The 27,740-nt window shown below is 34.5% G+C and overlaps 1 protein-coding gene across 1 annotated transcript; it reads left to right on the top strand.

The window, feature by feature from the left end:
• The first annotated feature begins 468 nt into the window (after window positions 1-468).
• On the top strand, window positions 469-25,800 carry Rel (nuclear factor NF-kappa-B family member relish). Its single transcript, XM_090106181.1, has 22 exons — window positions 469-823; window positions 1,521-1,663; window positions 2,538-2,683; window positions 5,077-5,179; window positions 8,520-8,652; window positions 11,802-11,906; window positions 12,417-12,528; window positions 13,121-13,302; window positions 14,610-14,662; window positions 14,779-14,838; window positions 15,350-15,578; window positions 16,240-16,277; window positions 16,434-16,490; window positions 18,012-18,143; window positions 18,871-18,980; window positions 20,036-20,211; window positions 21,291-21,428; window positions 21,864-22,039; window positions 23,383-23,493; window positions 24,240-24,401; window positions 24,838-25,005; window positions 25,419-25,800. The coding sequence occupies exons 1-22, from the start codon at window positions 676-678 to the stop codon at window positions 25,521-25,523; spliced, it is 2,787 nt and encodes a 928-aa protein (XP_089962307.1). The 5' UTR covers window positions 469-675; the 3' UTR covers window positions 25,524-25,800.
• The last annotated feature ends 1,940 nt before the right edge of the window (window positions 25,801-27,740 follow it).

The following is a 27,740-nucleotide window of genomic DNA, read 5'->3' as shown; positions in this document are numbered from 1 at the left end:
TTGTGACTCACGATTGTAGGTTCTTTCCCGTGCATATCGCGCAATTCGCGGAATTAGTGATATCAACGAATAATTTTTTTCCCAAATTGAGTAGTAAAATTTTTCTTACAATATAAGAAGTAAACATATTGGTGATTATTTTCCGCGTTTCATAATTAGTGGAAACTAAAATGTTTCACATTTAAAAGTACGGTGTTCATTCATGTTTTCTTTTTTAGATATTAAATAGTTACATCTAAATCCACGATACAAAACCATATATTAATATATTTTCTTAAAAGTAAAAGATATTTTTAATGGCCAGTTAATTAAGTTATGCTATCTTAGTAGGGTTCTGCACACCTATGACAACATAAATACTAATACATACAATTAATTGTCTCGGTGGAACTACGTAAGTTTAAAATTTAAGCATAAATGACGAAAGGAAAAATCTAAAATAATACGGCAACACGCGGGATTGCACTCTCCGTTCACACTGTCAATTATTTTGTCAAAACAAAGTCAGCGGTTCGGAAGTCAGAAGTGTTTGTTTGCGAGTCTTTATTAGAAATATTTTCTTAATTTTCAATTATTGTTACTTGTGTCAGTATTTAAAATTTAACATTGTAACTTGATAGTGTATTATATGTGCAAACTGTCGAATGTGTGTTTAGTGTAAAAAGTGTTGTTACAATGTCGTCAAGTGAACCCGACACTAGTGAGATATCAAACTCAGGCTCGCCGTTTTCTCAAGAGCCTTATTCACCGTATTCTTATAGCTCGCCTCTTGACCCTTTAACAAATGGATTAACTGATTTGACGTGTGACGATGGCGTACAGGGTAAGTTTTTGTTTGAATAAAAAGTTTGAGGAAGTTTGTGCATTTTATTATTTCCTGATCGACTCCTGCTTCGAGGATAGTTCACAAAGACTTTTAACGCAAGAAAATGATTAAGATATTGATTTTTGATTTTTGCATTAAACATGCGATTTACATGCACTTGTTACAATTTAATTCCTTTTGATTATTTTTTTCTTACTTGAGAACTGATCCTTCAATGTAACACAGTAGTTTTTAACCATTCATAGTAAGTTTAACGTTCATCAAAATATGAAATACAAGGAGATTGTTATATTCATGAACGTCATAAATTTTACAACTGCTTTATATTTTATATATGCGTAACCTCTCACATTTAACTTGAAAATGGGAGTGTCATATCTAAGTAAACATAACAGGAATAAAAATGTTAGAATTAGACACATGTATTAAAGTTAAAGAGGAAGTAAAAGAGGTGGGATTTGAACCCGCATCCTTTCATGCCAAGCCGGGGTGGATGCCTGACCAACTCTGCCTCCTATGAAAATAATAAAAATAATTTATTTTCCTCGTACTGAATCTTTTGAAACATTATAACTATTTATTAATATAAAATAAAGTACGTCTAATTTACATATGTACTAATTTACATATGTACATCAACAACACCTATTTAAATTGATAAAAATTTTGTACTAAAACCAAGATAATGTTTCAGGGAACCAGCCATACTTACGAATAATAGAGCAGCCAACAGATTATTTCCGGTTCAGATATAAGAGTGAAATGTTGGGAACACATGGCTGCCTACTCGGAAAGCATTCCACGCCAGGCAAGAACAGGACACATCCAACTGTAGAGGTACATAACATTATTGAAAATTGAAACGTTAAAAATGATACAAATAATATAGGTCATTGGAGAAAGTAAAGACTGTGTTAGTTCAAAACTGTGCAGGCTTTAGAATCCCTCACGATTAATTATATGTATGATGCCTGTTGATAGGGGAATAAGTAAGATAGACTGTTAATATAGAATGAATAGAAGTCAATTTAATTACTACAGGCTAATTGGGTCTCCTAAACAAACAAAGGTGCAATTTTTCATGAGATCTGTTTTCTAATAAATAAAATTTAGAGTTTGACTATTTTAAGGATATACATAGATACATAGTGTGCAAATCCATACTATAATCTATCTTTGTACCGAATTTCATACAGGTCTGGTCATCTGATATTGCATATTTACTTACCTATATTTATGTATCCACATATTCGTACTAACTTTCGGGTTTACGCAAATAGATTAGAGATATATATATCACTAGCAAACCTGGCGAACTCCGTTTCGCCACCAGAGACACCTTTTCTTTGCTATAAACCTCACGGAGCCCGAGACCTTTCCAACGAATGCAAAACCGTGGAAATCGGTTTGTGCGTTCTGGAGTTATAGCGTCAGGAAGGAAAACCCGACTTATTTTTATATCTACACTAATATTATAAAGAGGAAAACTTTGTTTGTTTGTTTGATTGTAATGAATAGGCTCATAAACTACTGGACCGATTTTAAAAATTCTTTCACCATTCGAAAGTTACATTATCCACGAGTAATGTAGGCTATATATCGTCATGCTAAGACCAACAGGAGCGGAGTAATGCGGGTGAAACCGCGCGGCACAGCTAGTAGTAGATAAAAATAAATAGAATTTTTTTTTAAACAATAACTTCCCTTTCAGCTATGCAACTACAATGGCAGTGCGTTGATAAGGTGCAGTTTAGCTCGGCACGACAGTCCCAACGAACATCCGCACAAGTTGACTGAAGACGACCAAGACAGAGACATTACTAGTGTTGTACCGCAGCGGGGCAGTTATAAAGTGGCGTAAGTGACTGAACAATATTTATGTATAAACTAGCTGTGCTCCGCGGTTCTACCCGCAGTGCTCTGTTGGTCTTAGCGAGATGATATTATAGCCTTATAGCCTTCCTGGATAAATGAGCTATCTAACACCGAAAGAATCTTTCAAATCGGACCAGTAGTTCCCGAGATTAGCGCGTTCAAACAAACAAACAATCTCTTAAGCTTCATAATATAGGTATAGAATTTTAAAGATTAGAAAAAATTCGATTACGAGGCGGGATTCGAACCCGCGCCTTCTGCCTTCTGGGGCGAGATGACGCGGGTTCGAATCCAAATTAAAAGTCCTCGTGATCGATTTAAATCAATTCTTAAATAATTTGTATTTATAAAGCATTTGAATCCTATGAGGGTGCTTTTCCATCAAGAATGTGCGGGGATGTTATGTGTAGCGAGGTATGTGTTTGTAAATCCATACTAATATTATAAATGCGAAAGTAACTCTGTCTGTCTGTTACTCAATCACGTATAAACTACTGAACCAATTTTCATGAAATTTGGTATGGAGATATTTTGATACCCGAGAAAGGACATAGGCTACTTTTTATCCCGGGAAAATGACGCAATCCCGGAAATCCCACGGGAACGGGAACTATGCGGGTTTTTCTTTGACTGCGCGGGCGAAGCCGTGGGTGGAAACCTAGTAACCAATATTATCGAAATTCAAACTTAATGAAGCAATATGATTGGTTATTTACAATTACATTCCTCGCTACACATCCTCACACATTATTTGTGGAAAAGCATCCTCAAACTATATTATGAGATGTTAATGTGATTTGAACTCTATTTAATAGGTTGAAAGTTTATTTTGGAAAAATGTTACACAACATAGAATGCAATAATGTAGAGTGGGGCAGAAATAAGATAAGCTCTTAGTTGTATGTAACTATGTATAATATTAAATATTAAACATTGGATAAACTGTAAGTTGTAACATAGTTGCTTATCAAACATCTTATTGATAGATTTAAAATTAAAAACCCCTCGTCAACATAGTGGTTTTGGTCTGCATGCTTATGACCTTCTCTCTGCAGTGTATAAACAAATATTCATTTATTCAATTAGACTTTTTTCTAGAAGCACCTTAATCTTCATAGTTTTACCATTTATGTAATAAAAAAAATTGTTTTGTATAGAAGATTTTTAATGTGACATTCTAAGCAAGGAATAAAATGTACCACTGGAAGATACTTGTTCCCACGACACAGGAAATCCTAGTGTGGGAGCAAGGGTTTTCAATTTCTATGCATCTTATATTTTGGAAATAAAGTTTATTGTTTATTTATTTAGACCAAGAATTTACATAATTATTCTGTTAAAAATTTTACCCCTAAGAAAGACTATTTAGTCAGTGTAACGAACTTTTTCAAGGTTACTTTGTATCATTTTGAAGCATGTTCATCTTGCAATGTATGCAGTATATTATGACATTCGACACTTGTTTGGTGTCATACAATTAGCATACTTTTAAACACTGTTTTATATTTAGTGTACTTTAAGAATTAAAATAGGTATTGGTTTTAAGTTTATCCAGTACAATGTAATTAATATAATATTCTAATTTTTATATAAGAGCAGATAGATCATGTTTTCATATTTAGAACTTTGTTTTTTTTAATATAGATTAAATTTTTTTGATTAGTGTTAATATAGATTAACACTAATATTATAAAGCTTAAGAGTTTGTTTGTTTGTTTGAACGCGCAAATCTCAGGAACTACTGGTCCGATTTGAAAAATTCTTTCGGTGTTAGATAGCCCATTCACCGAGGAAGGCTATTGGCTATATATCATCACGATAAGATCAACAGGAGCGGAGCCACGCGGGTGAAAAGGCGCGGAGCAGCTAATAACAAACGACATTAAGATGTCTGTTTCTTAAAAGAACAGTTATTTACTAAATGCTTGTGCTTAATTATACTTATAATCTTGTAGAATATCAATATATAATATAACTAGCGGACCGCCCCGGCTTCGCCCGTGGTATATATCTCGCAATAAAAGGTAGCCTATGTTCTTTCTCAGGGTCTAAAGATTATCTGTGCCAAATTTCATCAAAATCGGTCCAGTAGTTTATGCGTGAAAACCATACATACATACATACATACAAACCTTTCCTCTTTATAATATTAGTATAGACAACAGAGAAATACTTATTAGTTTATTATCATAGATAGTGACTCAATTTAGACATGTCATTTTTTTTTTGTTAATAACTGTTTAATGAGCTACTTTTTATCAAACACAATATTAAATGTTAAAAAATACATAATTACATGATACATCAGTTGCCTATAAATACTTTTTTTTTGCTTCTCATAATCTAAGTCTTTAATAATGTTTTATTTCTTATAGGTTCACGGGCATGGGTATTATACATACAGCGAAGAAAGAAATCGCCCTACTTCTATACAGCAAATATACACAGCAGAAGAATTCCGATTTCAATGACCATAAGGTATGTTAATTTAATATTACCCTAAGGCCCTGCGCAGACGGCACACTTTTTGTGCGATCGAGTCTGCGGCGCACAAAAAGTCTGCATGGCGCGCAAAAAGTCGGTCGCGGATTTTTCACAGACTCAACGCACACGACGCACATCTTCGATCATTTTGTCGGCAGAGCTGTAGGGACGTAGACGCTATGGAAATCGTGCAGAGATCGCGAAGTATTATTTTGTACATGAAGTACAGAAAAAGAAAAAGAAATAGAGAATTTTGGGTACATCCTATACTTTCGGAAAGCCATGATAATAGATCGCGTGCGTTACGTCCACCCCTAGCAAATGCAGATTGCCGACTAAAGTGTGCGCCGTCTGCGTTAGCGCGCGTTGAAGCAAACGTTCAATTCTTTTCACACACTTTTTGTGCGGAGCGGCGCGCCGCGGCGCGGTGCGATCTGCCCGAATTACACGGATTTTTTGTGTGCCGGACTTTTTGCGCGTCGTGTGCGTTACTGCATATAATTTCATAGGTTCTATTTTCACAGACTAAAAAGTGCGTCACGGATAGTCTGTCGTCTGCGCAGGGCCTAAAAGTTTTAATCCGACTTCGAAAAAGTTAAAGTACTAAGTAAAAGCATAAATTTATAAAGAATAGAAAAAACTTGATCACGAAGCGGGACTCGGATCCTTTCACGGCCAATCTATTCTTTATAAATTAAAACCAAAAATATCTAATTCAAGTAAAAGTATTTTTTAAAACTATTATTCGCATATCTAGACTAATATAAGGAGTAAAGATTTATTTTTGTTTGAATGAAATCGTAATAAACCATTTCGTAATAAAAAAAAAATTATTACTAGTCATCGGATTATATGCATTTGCATGTGCAAATATGCAAACTCTCAAATTGCGGCGCTAGTGCATATTTTAGCATTTTTGCCCAATCGTGTATTAAGTAGCGGGAGCGGGAGGCATGTGTGACAATGACGTGTAAGCCCGAGCGCAGTGGCTGACGCATAGAAAAATTGGAAACAAAAAATTGGTTGTCTGTTAAGTTGATTGAACGTGACAACGTCCGATTGTGCTTCTTTGTCGCTCGTTCCGCGCTCTCGCTTGCACTTCAAGCCTTACATGGAACGCCTCAGAGCGAGGTAACGCCGCATGAGTCATGTTTTTTCGTGCGTGCAGCCGGCTCTATCGAATTATAAGACGTTGTCACGTCAAAAACCTTCCTCTATTTAAATCAATAGAAATACTGGAAACAATGATTGAACTCGCCAACTCCCTTCCTAATTCAATAGCAAAAAAGGTTCGCACAAAGTTGGACGATATTTTGCACGAAAACCCAAGTCTTCAAGACCTGAAGAACATTAATGACAACATCAACGGGACAGGTCGTGCCCTGTCTGAACAGGTTACTCCAGAAATGGCGCCAAATTTTAAATATTGTCCAATGACATCAATTGATGTGGACAGGTCGCGTTCTTCGTGACAAACGTCACAAAGCGCTCGAAAATTTGGAAAATATTGCCACAAAAACTAATTCTAAGAGAATTTCGATGTACAATCGTACAATTTTTGAGTAAAATGTATAAAAATTAAAAGGTGTTCTGATTTTGTATTGTGCATATTTTAGGAACAGTAGTCGTTTTTAGTGCATATAATCCGATGTCTATTTATTACGATTTCATTCGATAACTATTTTCTGTTTTAAAAAAAACATCGGAGATGATATGAAACTGTAACCTACTACGGACAAAGTCATGGAAAAAAATAAGCATGATATTTTACAAAGTAGGTATTATCTCGTCACAAAATAATGAAAGCGATGGTAAACTGTCTGTATGTTACGCTTTCAAGCCTAAATGATTGTATCAATTGCGATAAAGTTTGGTACAATGATAAACTAAAACTTTGAAATAATTAAGCCCTTTTGTGAAGTAAACATAACGAGTAGAGATTGTAAAAGTGTATGACTGTCACACGATAACGTGAAATTCATATGAATCCGCGGGCGCAAAGCTATGTGTGCACAGGCCACATGCGATTATTTCGTAACTACATACATATTACAGATATCAAAAAACTTTAAACTGATAACGAAAGTACTTTACCTAATGATTAAAATGACAATAATAAAACGGGTAAAATTTAAAGAACTGACGACAGTTTAAAGTTTTTTTTATTTCTGTAATAGTTACGGAATAATCGCCTGCCCCCCTAGTCAAGTGGTTTTCTGTTAGCGTAGCGTTCAATAGAATAGACTACGAATGTATGAGATTGACGTAAGCTTTAGATAAACGTATCAACAGCTTACGTCAATCTCATACATTCGTAGTCTATTCTATTGAACGCTACGCTAACAGAAAGCCACTTGACTAGGGGGGCAGTGCACACAACGATTTAAATGTAAATGTATGTTTATTATAATTAACTTATGTAATACTGGGAACTATAGTAGCAGCCACTTTGTTTAATGTTTCATTTGTAAACAAATCTCTTACTGCGCTTATGAAATTGAAACCAGACCGAAAATTAGTCCATTTTCAGTCTTATGGCACAGAATACATAATAGTAGCTAAACGCTACAGAACGGACACTCTCCGCCTCCCGCCAAAATTAAACTTACCTCACCCCCGCGCGATCAGACATAAAATGGGCCATATTTTTCTGCAAGGACGATACGCAACGAAGATTGACAACATTAATCAAATTGACTTAAAGTAATTTTATTATTTTGGATTTGTGATTATCGTTTTTCGTAGAAAATGGTTAGATATTGTGCTGTTTACGGATGTTTTTCATCAGAAAAACGCGAATTTTTTTTTACGCTAGTCACAAATGTGCCAACCATAAAGCTTTAACACACACATTTGCAGTCTCTACAGTGTGACTGTCAAAACGATCATTTTGTATGGAGTGTCCGGGGTGTGCTTATGGTATACCGTATACGTACTTAAACTAGTTTCAACCAAATCATACCATTTTATAATATAAGTATAGATTATTATTAGTATGTATTGAACAGTTTCTAAGTTTGTGAAAACGTGCTTATTCTTTCTTTAAGTTATCTCTAATATTTGTTCATTATTGTTCGTTTTAATGGTAATATGTATTTGAAAATATCTATCAATCAACTTCAAAAAAGTAACTGAATCAACAATATCCGTAAATTAGTCTGAGAAGATTTATCTTATCCGCAAATTCAATTTTAAAGAACCGTTTTTGAAAGCCCTACATTGGCTGCTAAAACATCAGTCTATAACCAGACGCCACACGCTCCGGACGTGTCCCAACTCCCAATGTTCCTCTGCAGGTGTCGTATGTATATTTGTATTTATTTATTTTTTCTAGCTACGTCTAAAATGCGAGAACGAGTCGAAGAGTATCAATCTGAATATAGTACGGTTGAAGTTTACAGCGCATGATGTACAAACCGGCAAATTGATATGTGGCCCCGTGTTTTCTGAACCTATTCATAATATTAGTAAGTATTGTTTTATTCTTTATAGTTTTTAATGGAAATGTCTATTTTTTTATAGTTTTTTAATGCGTCGAATACATCTAACCGTGATAATTATATGTAGTTACATGTGATAATAAATAATAATCTATACATCTATACAAATATTATAAAGAGGAAAGGTTTGATTTTTTGTTTGTTTGTTTGTTTGTATGAATTGAATAGGCTCCGAAACTACTTGGCAGATTTGAAAAATTCTTTCACTGTTGGAAAGCTACATCATTTCTGAGTGACATAGGCTAGGTTTTATCCCGGAAATCCCACGGGAACGGGAACTATGCGGGTTTTTTTTTGAAAACGCGGGCGAAGCCGCAGGCGGAAAGCTAGTGAATAAATAAAGAAAATAAAAATACCCGAAATATCCAACTTCTTGAATAAAAGATACTCGACCACTATGACCCATAATTAACATTCCTTAATTTTGTAAAAGCATTGCCTCGTAGTACTAGTAAAGTTTATCGATCCGTACGTTACGACCATGTAATAATTCTTATAAGAAAATAATGGAACTGTTCTAGAACAATAATATTTTTTTTTGTAATAAGGACAGCAAATGCGAAGGTCTTGTATCTTTCACTAGCTGTGCTCCGCGGTATCACCCGCATTGCTCAGCTCCTGTTGGTCTTAGCGTGATGATATAACCTATAGCCTCCCTCGATAAATTGGCTATCTAACACCGAAAGAATTCTTCAAATCGGACCAGTCGTTCCTGATATTAGCGCGTTCAAAGTTCAAACAAACTCTTTAGCTTTATAATATTAGTATAGATAAGTCGAGAAAAATCTTTATTACCATATCGATTACATAATTATACATGTGCGTATAATATGTGAGCTTGTAGTTTTCGAGGTTCACTATGGCTACAAAAGAATGTTTTCTATTTAAACAATTAAACAATATTTAGGGCGGCCGTACACGGACCGCTTCAAGCAGTTGAGACTGACGGCTTGAAACCGCGACTGCGCGGTGAACTATAGACATCCATTCACTGCCGTACACGGACTGCTCGAGCAGTCAACGACCAACCGCTGCAGTCCGTGTACGGTATAGTTTTACAAACCGCCTTTTATAAACATATCGTGACAACAATTTTTTACGACTAATTATGAAGTTGTTACGTTAAGCTCATTTAATAATGAATTCAAATGCTATGATTTTAAAGTCTATTTTGCATTACATAGGGTTTATCTAAATGCACATTAGCTTAGCTACAGTGAAGATAGTTTGTCAATTGTATTACTGTTATCACAGCACACACACAGGAAGTCCTGTGTGTCTCAATGACCACTGTGTTTAATAATTATAAATAAAAATATCTGCGAATTGCGGCGTCGATAATGTTATCCATACTATAATATTATAAATGCGAAAGTAACTCTGTCTGTCTGTCTGTTACTCAATCACGCCTAAACTACTGAACCAATTTGCATGAAATTTGGTGTGGAGATATTTTGATACCCGAGAAAGGACATATAGACCGGGAGATACTGACACAAAATTTCGAGTCATTTGTAACAGGATGGCGGTTCTACAGGGGTCTTAGTACGCAATGACAAAAAGAAAAATGATGGTGTGAACGCTGGTACTGGTGGGTTAGTCGCGTGGGCGTTAGTCGAACTCGTCGGAAAAATAGCGAAAGTCAAACGATTTGTAACACAAAAATTTTAGAATTTACCGATAGCCCATAAAAAAGAAGTAGGCGGTAGTGTCATGCCATACTTTTCCGGTATGACTTACAGCCCGCCATACCGACGCGAATGTGTTGATTTAAAAAAAACAATTATTCAACCATTTGTGTCATGCTAACTTTTGCACAGGTAACCATCGTCGTGCAGCCATTTACGAAAATCGCCATGCCATACTTTTCGGACGATTCCAAATGGTCGCCATACCACCGAAAATCTGCAAAAATTTTTTATTTCGCCTATCTTTTTGTACCAGTATTGCATTTGGCTTTTTGGAGAGTATTTGATAAAATGTGACCATTATTATATTTGCCATACTTCTAGTAGGGGGAAAAAGTGCTGTCATACTTGAAAAATAAATTTATTATTAATTTATATAAGTGAAGATTTCCAACACCTAGATCTTTGAAATTTTGTATTTATATTCGTTGATCCTCAAACTTACAGGAAAAATAAGTGCCATACTGTTACAAATCGTTTGACTTTCGCTATTTTCCGACGAGTTCGACTAACGCCCACGCGACTAAGCCGCCGGTACCAGCGTTCACACCATCATTTTTCTTTTTGTCATTGCGTACTAAGAACCCTGTAGAACCGCCATCCTGTTACAAATGACTCGAAATTTTGTGTCAGTATCTCCCGGTCTAATAGGCTACCTTTTATTGCGAAATATGTACCACGGGCGAAGCCGGGGCGGACCACTAGTTTAATATAATTTTATCATGCACATGATATGCGACTTTTGGGTTTCAAAAGTATTTTTGAAGTGAAACTTCTTTATCGGGGTTGGAAAAAGATTTAGTGTAATATTTTTTTCGTTACGCGTGACATTTTTCCGTTACGCGCCATCTTTTTCTTATCCCTACCACGCGTGATTCGACGTATTTCTGTAAAGTTGCATATAGTAAATTATTTTTTGAATAATAAGGTCATAAAGAAGTTTCACTTCTTACGTGTGTACACTAGTACACACACACATTTTTTTTTACTTTGAATACATTTTGTTATATGTAATTACTAATTATGTATCTTTTTGTTTTCATTTTATTTTTGTAATAATCCATCGCTATGCAAAATTTCATGCCGATCAGTGAGACTTTTTGTTTATCCACTTTAAAAGCTTTCCCTTTCAAAGTATATGCTTTTAAAGCGCTTTTAAATTAATGCAAAATTAAAAATATCCGCGACTATGTCATCATCTCGGAAAACAGCTGATGACCTGCTGCACAGATTTTCATAAAACATAGCTAAGGTTAAACATAGCACTCTCGATTGAGTCACCTTTCTACTTAACAAAAAAAAATAATCAAAATCGGTTCACCCGTTTAGGAGCTACGATGCCACAGACATGCACACAGACCCCTATTTTTTCGTCGGGGGTAAAAACCACGATATATTATGTATATAATAAATGCATTTTTTTTTCAGAAAGCGCAGCCACCAATGATTTAAAAATATGCCGTAGCAGTAGTTGCTACGGGAGCGCAAATGGAGGGGAGGACGTTTTTATCCTGGTCGAAAAAGTTAATAAGAGTAAGTACTTTAATAAAAAGATCAATTATTATAATAACAACAAACACTAATGAAAATTTTACCATAGGTTACTTTTTCACGCCTTTTTAATTTCGATTTGATAAAAAATAAAGTTGCACTTCATTTGACAAAAATACTTTTATCACGAGACTTACTGTAAACATTATCAAAAACAGCCCAAAACGCTTTTTATTTAGTTGGATAAAAAAAATGTTATCTAGAGATTTTTTAAAGTAAAAATTTTTAAATAACATTGTACCTTGTAACCTTTCGCAGTATTTGTATACTATTTGACGAGAACATTCTTAAATCTAGGTGGAAGATTTATAATTGAAAATAGTATCTTTTTTTGTAATCAATAACATGGTTAGTTCATATTATTATTATGTCTTGAATGTGAGTAAAATAGTTTGTAAACTTATAGACATTGTTGCGTGTCTAATTTAGTACTTAAATTCTAATTTAGCGCAGCTTATATTTCCATAAACACAATAACAATAATATTTTCAGAGAATATAATGGTTCGATTCTTTGAATTGGGCGAAAATGGCGAACGCACTTGGACGGCGAACGCTAGCTTCGTGCAAAGTGACGTACACCATCAGTATGCTATAGTTTTCAGGTAATTAAGCAAAATAATATTTTTAGCATATAACTAGCTTTCCGCCTTCGGCCTCGACCGCTTTGTCTAAAACCGAATAAATTAACTAAAAAAATCTGCCTATTCATATCACTCTGCCTATTTAAAAAAGAGCGTGTGTGCCGAGTTCACGTGTCAGAAGTGAAACTTCTTTGGCAAGTTTCAAAGATACCAAAATCATAGCCTTACTCTATGACGTGACTGTATTGCCATAACGCGATCTTGAAAATTTACTCTCAACACGCCTAAAGAAGTCTCACTTCAAAAATATAAGTAAAATTCATTTTTTTAATTATATTTTATAGCATTCAAATGCTACATAAATTTGCAAGTTTTTTAGATTAAATTTAAATTAAATTAAATTTTTTTTTCTCATCACAAATGTACAATCAACAAATACATTGTTAATCTATATATCATAACACTAACATTTGTGAGAGACTGGTGCCCGCGATAAGTATAAAATACTTGTGTTACGGGTCACCAGGCCAAGCATTAACAATCACATCTATCAGATAAACAATGAGCGTGAACATTAAATGAGTAAGAATTTAGATAAATACAATGTTTCCAGAACACCTCCATACGTAGATAAGAAGATAACGTCGAACGTGAAGGTCTACTTCGAGCTCGTGCGACCTTCCGACGGGAAGACCAGCGAGCCCAGGGAGTACACATATAAAGCGGAGTTTGTGAACAGACAGAATAAGAAGCGGAAAGCTGATAATTCTTACTCGTCTATTAATAGCAATTCAGGTGATTATACAAAGTATAGAAAAAAAAAATGTGTACATGTACTAGTGTACACACGTAAGAAGTGAAACCTCTTTAAGACCTTATTATTTCAAAAAATAATTTACTATACATGCAACTTTACAGAAATACGTTGAATCACGCGTGGTAGGGATAGGAAAAAGATGGCGCGTAACGGAAAAATGTCACGCGTAACGAAAAAATGTTACACTACATTTTTTTCCAACCCCGATAAAGAAGTGATTTCTTGGAGTAAAAATGTATTTTGCGCCTTTGAAAAAGAGTTACCAAAATTGTTGAAAAAAAAAAAATTCGCATAAAATTCAATGGTCATACCTCAAAACAACTTCAACACAGTCTAACTTTAAACCAGGGATCTGTCACTTTAGTATTTGTCTATGTGAAATACGACAAAACCAGATTAAAGAGAACCCGCGCGAAGTTAAACCCTGTCTCAAGTTTTTTGTGGTAACACAGCAAATTTTTATCTATTGTATATAAAAATGAAACCCGTTTCGCGTTGTCACGGCATCACGCGTGAACGGGTGGACCGATTTCGATAATTCTTTTTTTATTATATTCCTTGATAGTCCGGGATACATCGCCCATTTTTGCAAGTGATTACTATCAAGCTAATTTTTCGTGAGTAGCTTTATTTTGATGAGATGCCCAATAATTTCATGTACAAAACTCTCGATTGTGGTAGCTACCAGAGGAAACAAGGATATAATATTTTGATTTGATGGTTCTCAAATATTAATTACTAACTGAATGTTTTTTTTTTTTGTTCAATCTCAAGATAATTATCTAAATTATTCGAAAAAATATTTGTCCTACAAAATCTATGGTTTGATCAAAGAGTCCCCCTTTCCAATGTGTATCGATAACGAAGTCACCATAAATGATTACTAACCAGCTGATTTTTTTATTTTCACTTATTTAATACTTATATAATTCAACAGACATATTGTCCTACAAATTGCGTAATAAATATTTGAGAACCGTCAAATCAAAAATTTTTATCCTTGTTACCTCTGTAAGCTACCACAATCGAGAGTTTCGTACATGAAATTATTGGGCATCTCATCAAAATAAAGCTACTCACGAAAAATTAGCTTGATAGTAATCACTTGCAAAAATGGGCGATGTATCCCGGACTATGATCAAGATTTTAAGTTATCTTTAACATTAGCAATAATTTCATAAATTATGTTAGTAGTTTTTTTTCTTGACTCATAAATAGGTACTTGATTTTGTTTGTAGGAGACGTTATTCAATAAAAAAATGGTTTAATTGTTTTTATTTTGCAGGTGGATCTGTGAAGAGTTACAGTGATCTACCCGTTACATTGGACTTTTTTAATGTAAGTAGGAAAAATAATATTTGGGATGTATTTTATGACAATTTTTTTTTATTGGTAACATTTCTTTACTAAATTATGTACGTTTTTTTTATAAACTTATTGGTATTTTTTTACAGCCCATCCCGAATAAAGTTGAAAATATGGATGTCAGTGATATACCACGTATACCAAATTATGTAAGTAATATTTTCACTATATTTTATATGTGAATGAAAATATTTTTTGGAAACCAAGGTACAATATATAATGAAATTGGATGCATTAAATAATAATACAGTTTTAAAAACTCAAAAACCCGCTTATGTTCATGAAATTATTGTATTGTCACCGATCCTTGAAACGTGTTCAAGTTTGAATTAAATCTGTCTGTTTAAAATGGATCAAAATCTTAATACTATTATAAAGGCGAAAGTTTGTAAGTATGGATGTATGGATGTATGGATGTTTGTTACTCTTTCACGTAAAAACTACTGAACCGATTACAATGAAATTTAGCACACATATAGAGGGTAACTTGGATTAACACATAGGATAGGTTTTATCCCGGAAATCCCACGGGAACAGGAACTATGCGGGTTTTCCTTTGAAAACGCGGGCGAAGCCGCGGGCGGAAATCTAGTAGATTCTAAAACCGTTTACATACAAATTATACAGATGAAGCTAATAAAAGTTCGTTAAAATCCACAGACACCACCAACACCGCCAAGCTCCGATCCTATGGCGGATGCGTTACTACTAAACATGGGCCAATCCACCAATACGCAAGTATACACCAGCCCAATGTTGGGCCAACCCCACGTGCCCGCGCCACCAGTACTGCAGTTCACGTCGTCAGAAATGGAGAGATTATTGGAGCCTAATACGAGTATACCGAGCGATGAGAGGCGACGGTTCTGCTATGAGACGGATCTGAGCGGTGAGTTGGGGGCATTATTTATTTTATTTATTTATTTTATTTTTCATTTCAGAACCAAAGACACATATACATAATATCATAATACTCTGCCAAGCTGTAAAACAGTTTGTTGGCAGATGTAGCATGGGCCATGGGCCATGGGGCATAGCGACACACACTGGTCTGGTTAAAATGTCATGGAACATGTGAGCGGGACATGATTTAGGTGTCCCATACACCTAAATCCTGTCAATTTGCAAGGGTCAAAGTGACACGGAAACATCAGCCGGGTCAAAATGTTACTTAGATAAACGGCACGAACGATCGTTTCGCTAAAGAAAGTAAAGAAACTAAGGCTCGTAGTGGTACGGGCCGCATTGCCACTGGCCTATTGATCATGGGCCATGTTGGCCGTATAAACACGCGCGCATACACAAGCCAATATGCAATCTAAACGTGCCTATCGTCATGATAATTATGTATTATTATTTATTAACTCAAGCTGTTTGTGAGAATAATAATATTTTATTATTTTACTTATAAGTCCCTTTTACTTATAAGTGAGGAATAAATCTCGTAAATCGTTTCAAAACTATTGAACCCATTTTGATGATCCTTTTTCATTATTAATTTAATTCTTATTTATTTACTTTAAACTTAAAATGCGTTCTTTTTGTTGCAGAATATTTCCAATCGTTCAACGAAAATCTCAAATCTGATGTAAGTTACCTGATATTTATTTTTCCTTGTGTTTTATAATGAAAAGATCAAGATATTATAATTGTATTAAGAAATGTGTCAAATTATTCTACTGTTTAAACAATTAATTATTTCTATGAAATCTACAGTAAGTTAAAAAAAACCTTTTTGTTTTAGCATCCAATGTCATTTTTGAAGAATTCGCTCTTGGTCGAGGATTCCGGTGTCGTTGAGGTAAGAAACCTGAAATTAATCTGTATTTAATTTATAATTAGATTATTCATGTAACTCTGCTCTCCAAATAATGTTTTATCATTAAAAATATTGAATAAATTAAAAATAATAAAAAAATATGAATTAATATAGGGTCAACCGGGGCAAATGCAACTATGGGGCTATGGCAACTAGTTATCATAACTAATTTATTAGAGTTGTTGTAATAAATCGCCACCTATGATTCAATAACTCAACGACTAATAAATCTTACAAGTAATAGATGGTGCAACTACGATGAAAACTATTTGATTGATAGGCCATTGTGTCAAACCGCTATTTTGAAGTTGGTGTGCGTAAAAACAGGTGTCGAGTTTTACAGACAAAAAAATTGTTTAGGAGTGATTTTTTGCAGGTGTTTTTGATTGGACACGATTATCACAAGCCGTTAAGCATATTTCATTTATATTTTTAATGCGTTAGTTGACTCTATTTTGTGTTATTGATGCAGTTACATTTGCCTCATGAAAATTTAACTGTGAGGTTATTGCAACTGTGAGGTTAGTTACAATAGCCCCTTATATTTTTGTATGAAACTAAAAACACTAGTGATGTGACAGTGTCGATATTTTTAATTTATTATGTCCTTCTTGGTGGTCAAAATATACTTTCTTTATGATTAATTAAAGAAGAACCATCGATTATTTCTTCGATATTATACCCAGAGACGGGTTCATAAGTAAAATTCAAATTTAAAGAATATAACTAAAAACGATAGGTAGGATAGTTCTGTGATTGTTCAAGTAATTTTTAGTAAACGGTTGATTAACTAATAAACGTATTTTGTTTGGTTTACGTTTTTAACAATATTTAACACAAAGAATATTATTTGTTCTGATTATTATTTGTTCTGTAAATCAAAGTACATGAGTTTTTCCTCTAAATAATGCGGCGCCATCTACGATCGCAACGTTATTGTAGCAATAGTTCCCTAATACCACAGACTAATAATAATATATACGTATCTAATACACAATAGTACGATACAAATCACACGCAGAATAATAAAAAAATATCGATGAATAAGTTTTTTGCATTCCCCACACTAATTCTCTAACAAATAGTTGCATTTGCCCCACAATCAGAAAAATAAGTTTTTTTCTGAAAACTAGTCCTTGCTACGCGGTAATACAGTTCAAAATCCTATGAAATCTCATAAATATATTCTATGTATATTCGTTGTTTTATATGAAATAGAAGAAGAGCTATGGCAGTTAGTTGCATTTACCCCCGACTAGGGGTTAATGTAACTTTTTCTACCAATTTTAGGAAATATTCTCACTACCAGTTATTTATAAGACTACTGTATTGCTTGATCGGTTTAAAATAATCTTGAATAAATACAAAAAACAATAAATGGGTCAAATAAATGACCAAATATAAAAGGAGATAACTGCAACCGATCAAACTTGAAACTTGTTATTTTTTAGTTGCATTTGCCCCGGTTGACCCTATATGTATATAAATATGTACACTTTACAGCCGCAAGGACCAATAGAGTGTAAATTTGAAATAAAAAAAGAGGTACCGGAGGCTAAACCACACGAGAATATAAGAATAAAGAGCGAATACTCCGCCGTGTATACCGCTGAAGATGGTACGGAGGTGAAAAAGGTGAAGTATAATTTTTTATTAAGCTATTGCATAGCTTCTAGGATTCGCGGGCCTTGAGCGTTGGGACCGAATCCAGAAATTCCGTAACGAAAAACCTCACGCTCCCCACTCCGACGGGCGCGGAGGTGTGGCTTGAAGGCATAGCATGCAATAGCTTTACCGTGGCAGTCCCCGAGTGACACACGTCTTTTTTATTTTATACTAGATTTCCGCCCGCGGCTTCGCCCGCGTTTTCAAAGGATAACCCGCATAGTTCCCGTTCCCGTGGGATTTCCGGGATAAAACCTATCCTATGTGTTAATCCAAGTTACCCTCTATATGTGTGCTAAATTTCATTGTAATCGGTTCAGTAGTTTTTACGTGAAAGAGTAACAAACATCCATACATCCATACTTACAAACTTTCGCCTTTATAATAGTAGTAGGATTATAAGGGGATGTCCATAAATTAAGTGGTGTTTTTTTTTAATTTTCTGATCACCCCCCTCCCCCCCGGTGAGATGTGTGTTTTCATTCAACCCTCTCCCCCCCCTTAAACATAATTTATGGCAGCACATTAAGGTAATTTTACATATTATATGTTACATTTATATGTAACTATAGAAAGGTAGATTGAATAGTTGAAAAGTATTTATTAAATGCTGATTGTCTTAAATTTATTGGTACACTCATTAATAAATATAATATATGGATTTCTTGTCAGTTAATAAAGAAATATTCATTTTCAGTTGGTGAAGGAGTTGTGTGAATTAATAAGGAATAAAGCTTTGTGTAATAACAAACAATTGACCGAAAAGTTGAATCGACTGTTTGATATGCGACTGTCTAATGGTGATACGTAAGTTATTTACTTTATTTATACAAATACTAGCTTTCCACCCGCTTCCACGGCTTCGCCCGCACAGTCAAAGAAAAACCCGCATAGTTCCCGTTCCCGTGGGATTTCCGGGATAAAACCTATGTCCCGGGGTAAAAAGTAGCCTATGTACTTTCTCGGGTATCAAAATATCTCTATACCAAATTTCATGCAAATTGGTTCAGTAGTTAAGACGTGATTGAGTAACAGACAGACAGGCAGAGTTACTTTCGCATTTATATTTATAATATTAGTATGGACAAATATAAACTAGCTTTAAATGGCCGGACTCTAGGGTTATGGTATCCTCCCCCTCTCTTCGGATTTCGCATAGCCCAAGAATGTGCTACCTTTTGATGAAACGCAGTTATTTTCAAATGTTTTCTTTCTCTCCTAACTCGTAAATATACACAACATAAATTCAACCTTGTTCCCTTGATTTTTAGTTGGACTTGCAATGCTCTGATCTCTACGGTGGACTTTTAGTCAGGATGTTTTTGGTCGTGTATATCTAGTTGTTATTAAAAATTAAACTATTAAGATTATTTTATTACCCGACTGAAAAGAAGGGGCTTATGTATTTTGAGCGTATGTATGTATATTTATTTCATACGTCCTACAGCCCAAACTGCTGGGCCAATTTTGACTTATGAGGTGTCGTTAGAATCATCAAAATTGTGGTAGTGACATAGGCTACTTAGTTTTGTAGTCAGATTTAACATTTTCATCATAATAAAAAATGTGTGCGTGTACTAGTGTACACACGTAAGAAGTGAAACTTCTTTATGACTTTATTTAAAAAAAAATTATTTCTCTGTGGTTTAGGGCCGATTTTTCAATGCTTCGATAAAACTTATTCGAATAATGTATAAAACTACCATTTTAAAAACGTATTCTAAGTGCCCGTATTTGACACATTGACGTGACATTTTAATATTATCGTGTAATACTTTATTGGACGGATAAGTTTTATCCAAGCATTGAAAAATCGGCCCTTAGTGCAATAAATAAGTTTCATTGTGAATAATTTTTGACAGATTCCTCCACATGACGCTATGCAGCAACCAGCCGAGTCTGCAGTTCATAGTGAAGTTGGTGCACAACTCAGGGCTGATCGGTCTACTGAACCTGCAGAACCATCAGATGAGGAGCATCCTCCACTTGGCGGTTATCAACGATCAGGCCAGCTTGATACCGTTTTTGGTCGCTAAAGGTAAGAGAAACAGACAAAAAAAGACGGGTTGCACTCCGGGAGTGCCGGCAGAAGTGAAAACTTGATTATTAACGTTGAGCATGTTTGATATTTTGGAATGGTATCCGTCTTACGCTTTTTCGATCTGGTCACGTGTCCTGACGCGAGTTTAAGATTTTATACCCATTACAGAAAAAGTGCTCAACGCCGCTAAAGAAGTTTTCACTTCAAAAATATTAGGTTACTTTTTTGTGATATTTATTAATTTTATTTTTTCACTAGCTTACCGCCCGCGGCTTCGCCCGCTTTGTCTAAAACCTAATAAATTGTATACTAAAACCTTTCTCTTCAATCACTTAATCTATTTAAAAAAACCGCATCAAAATCCGTTGCGTAGTTTTGAAGATTTAAGCATAGAATGGGACATAAGGACAGAGAAAGCGCTTTGTTTTATACTATGTAGTGATAGTGATAGTGAAGTCTTGTAGCGTTTATTAATCAGACGCTAAACGATAAGATGTTGATGAAAATCGATCAAAGATTTACAAAATGGTGAAAATTCGAAAGCCCGTATTTACAAAATGGTTTTTATGTTGAATTTACTTATTGCAAGACTTAGAGGCGGTTTCTTCATTAGCTGATAATGTATTTAGTTATATAACATTTTTGACATAAATAATCGTATATTTTTTGTAAACTTATCATAATAAAAAATCAGTTTAGTGCGAGTCGGATTCACGACACTTAGGGTTCCTTTCAAATAAGCAAGTTTTATAAATGACCCTTTTGAATCGCAATTTATTAAGTACTAGATTTCCGCCCGCGGCTTCGCCCGCGTTTTCAAAGGAAAACCCGCATAGTTCCTGTTCCCGTGGGATTTCCGGGATAAAACCTATCCTATGTGTTACTCCAAGTTACTGTGTGTGCTAAATTTCATTGTAATCGATTCAGAAGTTTTTACGTGAAAGAGTAACAAACATCCATACATCCCTACAAACTTTCGCCTTTATAATAGTATTAAGATAAGATTAAGATAAGATGTACATCTCAACTTTATAACAAAAATAATTATTCACATTATTCAAATTATTCATTCACAGGTTGCAACCCCATGCTGATAGACGAAGACGGTAACAACGTGATACACTACGCGGTTATTTGCGGGACTTGCCTCGAGCCGCTGTTGAAGGCTATCAAGGAAAATGATGTCCCCTGTGATATTGATGCTACTAATTATAGTAAGTTATTTTTATTTTTTATTTATTTTGTGTGTTTTTTAAGTGTAGCAGAACGGGTTACTAAGAAAATACATAATATAGTATTAATAGGGCAACATCTCAAATTACACAACATTGGAACGACGTCAGTTCTTAAAAATCAGAAATTGTTTATTATGTTTAGAATGGTTTATTATGTAGTTTAATCAAATCTTAAAATTACTCGTATCGGTCACTATTACTAATATGTAATCGTAATTAAAAAAGTTTAGCAAATGTGCAGTTCCAACAAAATGAAATACATATATTATTTTTTTGACGTCGTTACAACGTAACCTACGTTGTTGAATTTTGTTGAACTGTCAAATGTGTTTGCATCTCTCTTTATTGTATTGGGTTTTTGATATTTAAATGGCTTTTTTTTAATATTTTTTTTTTTATTTCTGTTTTTAACAGAGAAACAAACGGCTCTGCACTTGAGCGCTATATACGGCAGCGAGTCTAGTGCCCGCTTGCTACTGGGGTTTGGGGCACAGCGGCTGCGGGACAGCGAGGGCCGAGCGCCGCTGCACCTCGCCGCGCGGGACGACTGCGTGCGCGTGCTGCGGGCGCTGCTCGAGCGCGCGGGACAGGTGGGGCATGGGGCATGGGGCATGGGGCTGCGGGACAGCGAGGGCCGAGCGCCGCTGCACCTCGCCGCGCGGGACGACTGCGTGCGCGTGCTGCGGGCGCTGCTCGAGCGCGCGGGACAGGTGGGGCATGGGGCATGGGGCATGGGGCTGCGGGACAGCGAGGGCCGAGCGCCGCTGCACCTCGCCGCGCGGGACGACTGCGTGCGCGTGCTGCGGGCGCTGCTCGAGCGCGCGGGACAGGTGGGGCATGGGGCATGGGGCATGGGGCTGCGGGACAGCGAGGGCCGAGCGCCGCTGCACCTCGCCGCGCGGGACGACTGCGTGCGCGTGCTGCGGGCGCTGCTCGAGCGCGCGGGACAGGTGGGGCATGGGGCGTGGGGCATGGGGCTTGGGGCTTGGGGGACAGCGGGGGCATTTTGACGTGACAACGTCTTATAATTCGATAGAGCCGGCTGCACGCACGAAAAAAAAATTGGTTGTCTGTAAAGTCAGTTTACTGACGATAGTTGAACGTGACAACGTCCGATTGTGCTTCTTTGTCGCTCGTTCCGCGCTCTCGCTTGCACTTCAAGCCTTATATAAGCCTCAGAGCGAGGTAACGCCGCATGAGTCATGTTTTTTCATGCGTGTAGCCGGCGCTATCGAATTATAAGACGTTGTCACGTCAAAAACATGACTCATGCGGCGTTACCTCGCTCTGAGGCGTTCCATGTAAGGCTTGAAGTGCGAGCGAGAGCGCGGAACGAGCGACAAAGAAGCACAATCGGACGTTGTCACGTTCAACTATCGTCAGTAAACCGACTTTACAGACAACCAATTTTTTTTATAGATAAGTGTATTAGTGCGGTACGGTTGGCTGGGTGTAGGTCGCTCGTTGCTGGGCGGTGTGGTATAGGTGGACTGGTGGGACATGGGGCAGTTTTTACTTTTTTAGGGAAATAAAATAATTATTTCGTGGAGTGAATGGAATTTGGGACTTTTTTGATATTATTAACAACTAGCTGCACTTCGCGGTTTCACCCGCGTGGCTTCGCTCCTGTTGGTCTTAGCGTGATGACATAAAGCCTATATATAATCTTCTTCGATAAATGGGCTATCTAACATCGAAAAAATTTTTAAAATCGGACCAGTAGTTCCTGAGATAAGCGAGTTCAAACAAACAAACTCTTCAGCTTTATAATATTCAGTATAGATTTAGTAAGTATTCAAGTACATAACAAAAATAACAGTTGTTTGAAAAAACATGAAAAATATGAAGGATTGCACACACAAAAGCATAATCTTAAATAATTATGAATAAATAAATACATAAGGTAACATATTTTTGTTATTTTTTATTTCAGAGTGAAGTAGACGAAGTTGACGGCAGAGGGTACACAGCACTGCAAATAGTTTGTGAGGAGCCGCTTCGACCGAATACTTTGGAAATCGCCAAATTATTGTTGGAGAAAAAAGTGAGCATTTATTGATTATTTTAAAATTATTTTTGGCTACTAGTCCGGATATAACTATTTTTATCCTACAAAAAAAAAACAATAACATTTCAATTATTGTAATAATAATAAAGTTAGTATAAAAGTTAATAAACTTACTTAACATTGTATTACAATTCCAATTAATAATTAATAATTCCCAACTCGAAGCCTTCATGATTATAAAGGGGGGCACTGAAAAACAGCGCTGGCAATGTTCCAGAACGTTGCAGCATATGCTGAGCTGTCTCCTTTTTGTCAGGATCGTATGACACACCTTAATAAAAATACCGATTGTCAATTTTATTTTCTCTACGTGCTTTTTTTTATGTTATTAATTTTAGTGTTATTGTTGCTATTTTCTTGTCGTGGTGCTTTCTTATTTATCTCTTACGGTTCTTTATGTTTTATGTGTGTGTGTGTTGTGCTGTCCTTGATAAATAAATGTTTCTTTCTTTCTTCTTTTCTTTCTAATTCCAATTAATTAATTAATTTCCAATTAATAATTAATAACATTTTATATCTTTGGAAATAATATACCTACTTAAGTGTGTTATAATAAAAACGAGAATTTAAAGACGAATTTGCTAGTTCGTTTATTATTTGTCTATGTTTTTGTTTGTTTGAATGCGCTATTCTCGGCAACTATTAGACAGATGTCAAAAAGCGCTTGTATTCTATTATTTCATATGCATTATTATTAATAAAAAAAAATCCAAAAAAAACAGGCGGATCCAGAAAAACACGAACCGCACACGCGTCCACCGTGGAAGCTTGCGTTGGATAAGCCAGAATTATTGGAACTGCTCAAAATGTACTCCAATATACATTTCGATGATCTGGATATTAAATCCGAGCCAGAGGACGACTTTGAATCGCCTGATGAAGAAGTAAGTTAAAATTATATTAGTTTTTATAATGTTAAGGTAATTTAATATTATATAAACTGTGGCGTCGCATGGGCTATGATTAGTCGCCCAACATGATTTTTTTTAAATAATAAAATTACTTAAATCTTGTCTGCAAAAATAACCTCTTAGTATGGGAAATAAGGCTCAAAATAAATATATAAATATTGGACTAGGATTTTGTGTAAAATAATTTCTGTTTGTCTCTTCGTTCCCAAGAATCCCGCTATTCACCCTATTACAGATTTAATTTTCAAACATCCTGTAATATGCTATATTTTTTGAAATTAAGAACAAGTTCAAGAGTACAAATTATATATTTTGGTGTTTGTTGCATTTGTCTCCGTTGCTAAAAATATGAAAAAAATGACGGAACCGGGACGTTCAGTATTATATTATAGCTTTTTATAATTTTCAGGAAAGCTCAGAACTATCGGAATTATCCCACTACATACAAGAAGTCTCTTCGATACTAGATACAAGCGGAGCGTGGCGTGAGCTAGCGAAGCGATTACAACGCGATTCTTTGGTATCTTGGTACGGGAGTACTGCTAGCCCTACTGCCACGCTGTTGAAGCATATTAAGGTATATAAGTTTATTTCTTGAAAAAAGTGCACATTACAGCTGTCAATTTTGAATGATCATACACAAATTTACATAGAACATAATGTTGCGGTAAATGCCAACTAAATAATTGTATATACACACAGAATAGTTGAAAGAAAAAAAATTATTCAAAATTTCATTATTTAGCACCAATTCATAGTTCAAGTTTATATTTTAGGATTTTTAAAGAATATAAAAAATGATATTTTTTTTTATATTACTTACCTTTTGGGATGTAATAGGTGGCGATTTTTTTTGCAAACATTAAACTCAAGCATTTTTTAAATCTTGAAGTGATATGCGTACGAATAAAATATATTTATAAGAACATTATCTACATATCTATTCTGATGTCATCTTATTTAACGAAAATTATTGATCATTTTTTCTAGGAATTGAATGATGACGTCACGTCCAAATCATTAGCTCTCCTACTAGACGACATGGGTGAAAGGGAAGCAGCTAATATTATAAGGAAATGTATAAATGACTTGTAGCTATAACATATTATAGTTTTTAATTATTATAAATGGACGAATCAATAGCATTTTTGTTGCATTTTTTTATTAAAGTTCATACAAAAAAAAATATTTTCGCATATTCATAGCTGCGGACTGTTTCTATCCTCTTCCTTTTATATATTGTTTTCTTTCTGTGCCATATGCCATAAAATTTGTTCTGATTTCTGATAACTCTATTTTATTTCCTATTATATGTTATTAATTTATAAATCCTTGTTTCCAGAAAGTACATAGAATTAAATTAAATTTAAACAGTTTCGTCAGATATTATAGATCCATACACTTATTAATTGGCAATATGAAATTACCAATTTTACATATTATATCAATTTCATTTACTTAATGTTTTTTAATAAATTACAATAAAAGACAAAATTGTATTAGTTCTAATTTTGGTATCTGTGAACTAAAATTTGTGTAAAGACTGACGGTGCTTGGTAAAATAAATAAATACCTATAAGAATGAATGTGTGGTTATGGCGCCAAAGAAACGTCGCATTGTTATTTTTATAAATAAGTATAAGAAATGTCGAATAGAAATGTAAGTTAAATAGTTAGTCTGTATTTTTTGTTATAATATAATATTTTTATGTTTGATTCAAAAATAATGGGAGAAACGTCACTTTGACAGAATCTGTCATAGATTACATGATGACAGGTCGGTATTTGGCTCCAATGTTGAAAATCGATTGCGTGTTCTGAAATCGAATAATTGTTAGTCAAAGATAAAAGAAAGTGTATGTTTCTAGTTGGTTCTTGAAAATGAATACTTATTGTATATATACTTTGTACATTACTTATATGTACAGTGTTATTATGAAGGAATGTAATCCAAATAAATAGTGCCTTATAAAGTGTAATGATTAATCTAATTAACTGTAGTACATGTTTGAACATATTAATTTGGTAGAATTTTTGTGGATTTTTTAAAAATCGTTTGTTTCAATTTAATTTATGAAATATGTAATAAAAATATTCACAATGGCTTGCAGAAATGAAAGACATAAGAAACAACACTAATAATTTTGAAATTTTATCTTATTGCTGTTATCGTTATGTGGAATTCATGTAAATATAATTTAGTAGGTACCTATATGTTGATATTTAAGTTGTGACAAAAAGATTGACAAATTGTTTTTTAAATTTTAATTGGATTATGGTTTTTAATGTTGTTTCTGTGATATAAAAATAGCTATTGGATTTTATGAACGTTACGTACAAATATTACGAGTATATTTATGTATAAGTACATGGCCAATAGCATTTTATTATAATAAAGACTTTTTTAAACAAAGTTGTTTTTTTTAAAATAAAATATTTATAAGTATAGAAATCCTCTTCCTACTACTACCTAATATTCCACTTACTACTACAATAGTATGATGTTGGAATACTACCTAATATTCCAACATCATACATTAATAAAAAATAATATAAAGTGATAACGTGCATGGAACGTTTAAACTGATTTCGTATGGATTTGTCACAGATATTTTGGTGTATAGGTCTACCAGAATCTGATGGCATATTTATATTTTAAAAATAAAAGATTTTCATGTGGCAACTTTATTTGACAACTATCAAATTGGTTGTCAAATTATTTGTGTTGATGATTAATTTTTAGGATTTTGTCTTCAAAATCTTCGAAATGTCGATAAAACCGCTGCGATCACAAGCAAGAGGTGTTGTTTACAATGTGTATAGAAAAATATTCGATGAAGAAGGGTCAAACACATCACAATTTTCGATTTTAAAGCGCGTGAAAGATTTTATTGCTTAGTTGGACTTACCCGTTTTGATACTTTAAATTAAAAATGTTATAAATAGGTAACTATAATATTGTTTGTTGATTAAAATATAATTTTATCAAAACTTATTATCGGAGTTTCCAATTCGGCTATTTGTCAAGTCCCAGGTGTACAAATCAATTTTATAATGTGTTAATACTTACGAAAATAAACATGATTTTATTTTATTATTGTTTTATTTTATAAAAAATTATAAACAATCGTTAATTAATATAGTAAATAAGTTTTGATCTGCATTATCATTACATCCATATTTTCACATGCCATAATGATATACATATATTCAAATTTCAAATATAGGTATGTGTAATTATACATAATATTATGTATTACCTTTAGAAAAGTAATATGTATATTATACATGTAATAAGTGCCTACATAATAT

This window comes from Colias eurytheme, chromosome 10 (assembly GCF_061535395.1).
Source record: "Colias eurytheme isolate Ceu_HAF_F1 chromosome 10, ilColEury1 Martin Lab GWU primary, whole genome shotgun sequence".
In the NCBI taxonomy this organism is placed as follows: Eukaryota; Metazoa; Arthropoda; class Insecta; order Lepidoptera; family Pieridae; genus Colias; species Colias eurytheme.
Note: the sequence above shows the minus strand (reverse complement) of the source record. Positions and strands in the feature narration are given on the sequence as shown.

Coding starts and splice junctions, on each gene's coding strand:
- Rel (XM_090106181.1), top strand. CDS start 676: ATGTCGTCAAGTGAACCCGACACTAGTGAGATATCAAACTCAGGCTCG. Junction 8,653..11,801: donor TGAACCTATTCATAATATTA/GTAAGTATTGTT, acceptor TTTTTTTTTCAG/AAAGCGCAGCCACCAATGAT. Junction 23,494..24,239: donor AATTATTGTTGGAGAAAAAA/GTGAGCATTTAT, acceptor CAAAAAAAACAG/GCGGATCCAGAAAAACACGA.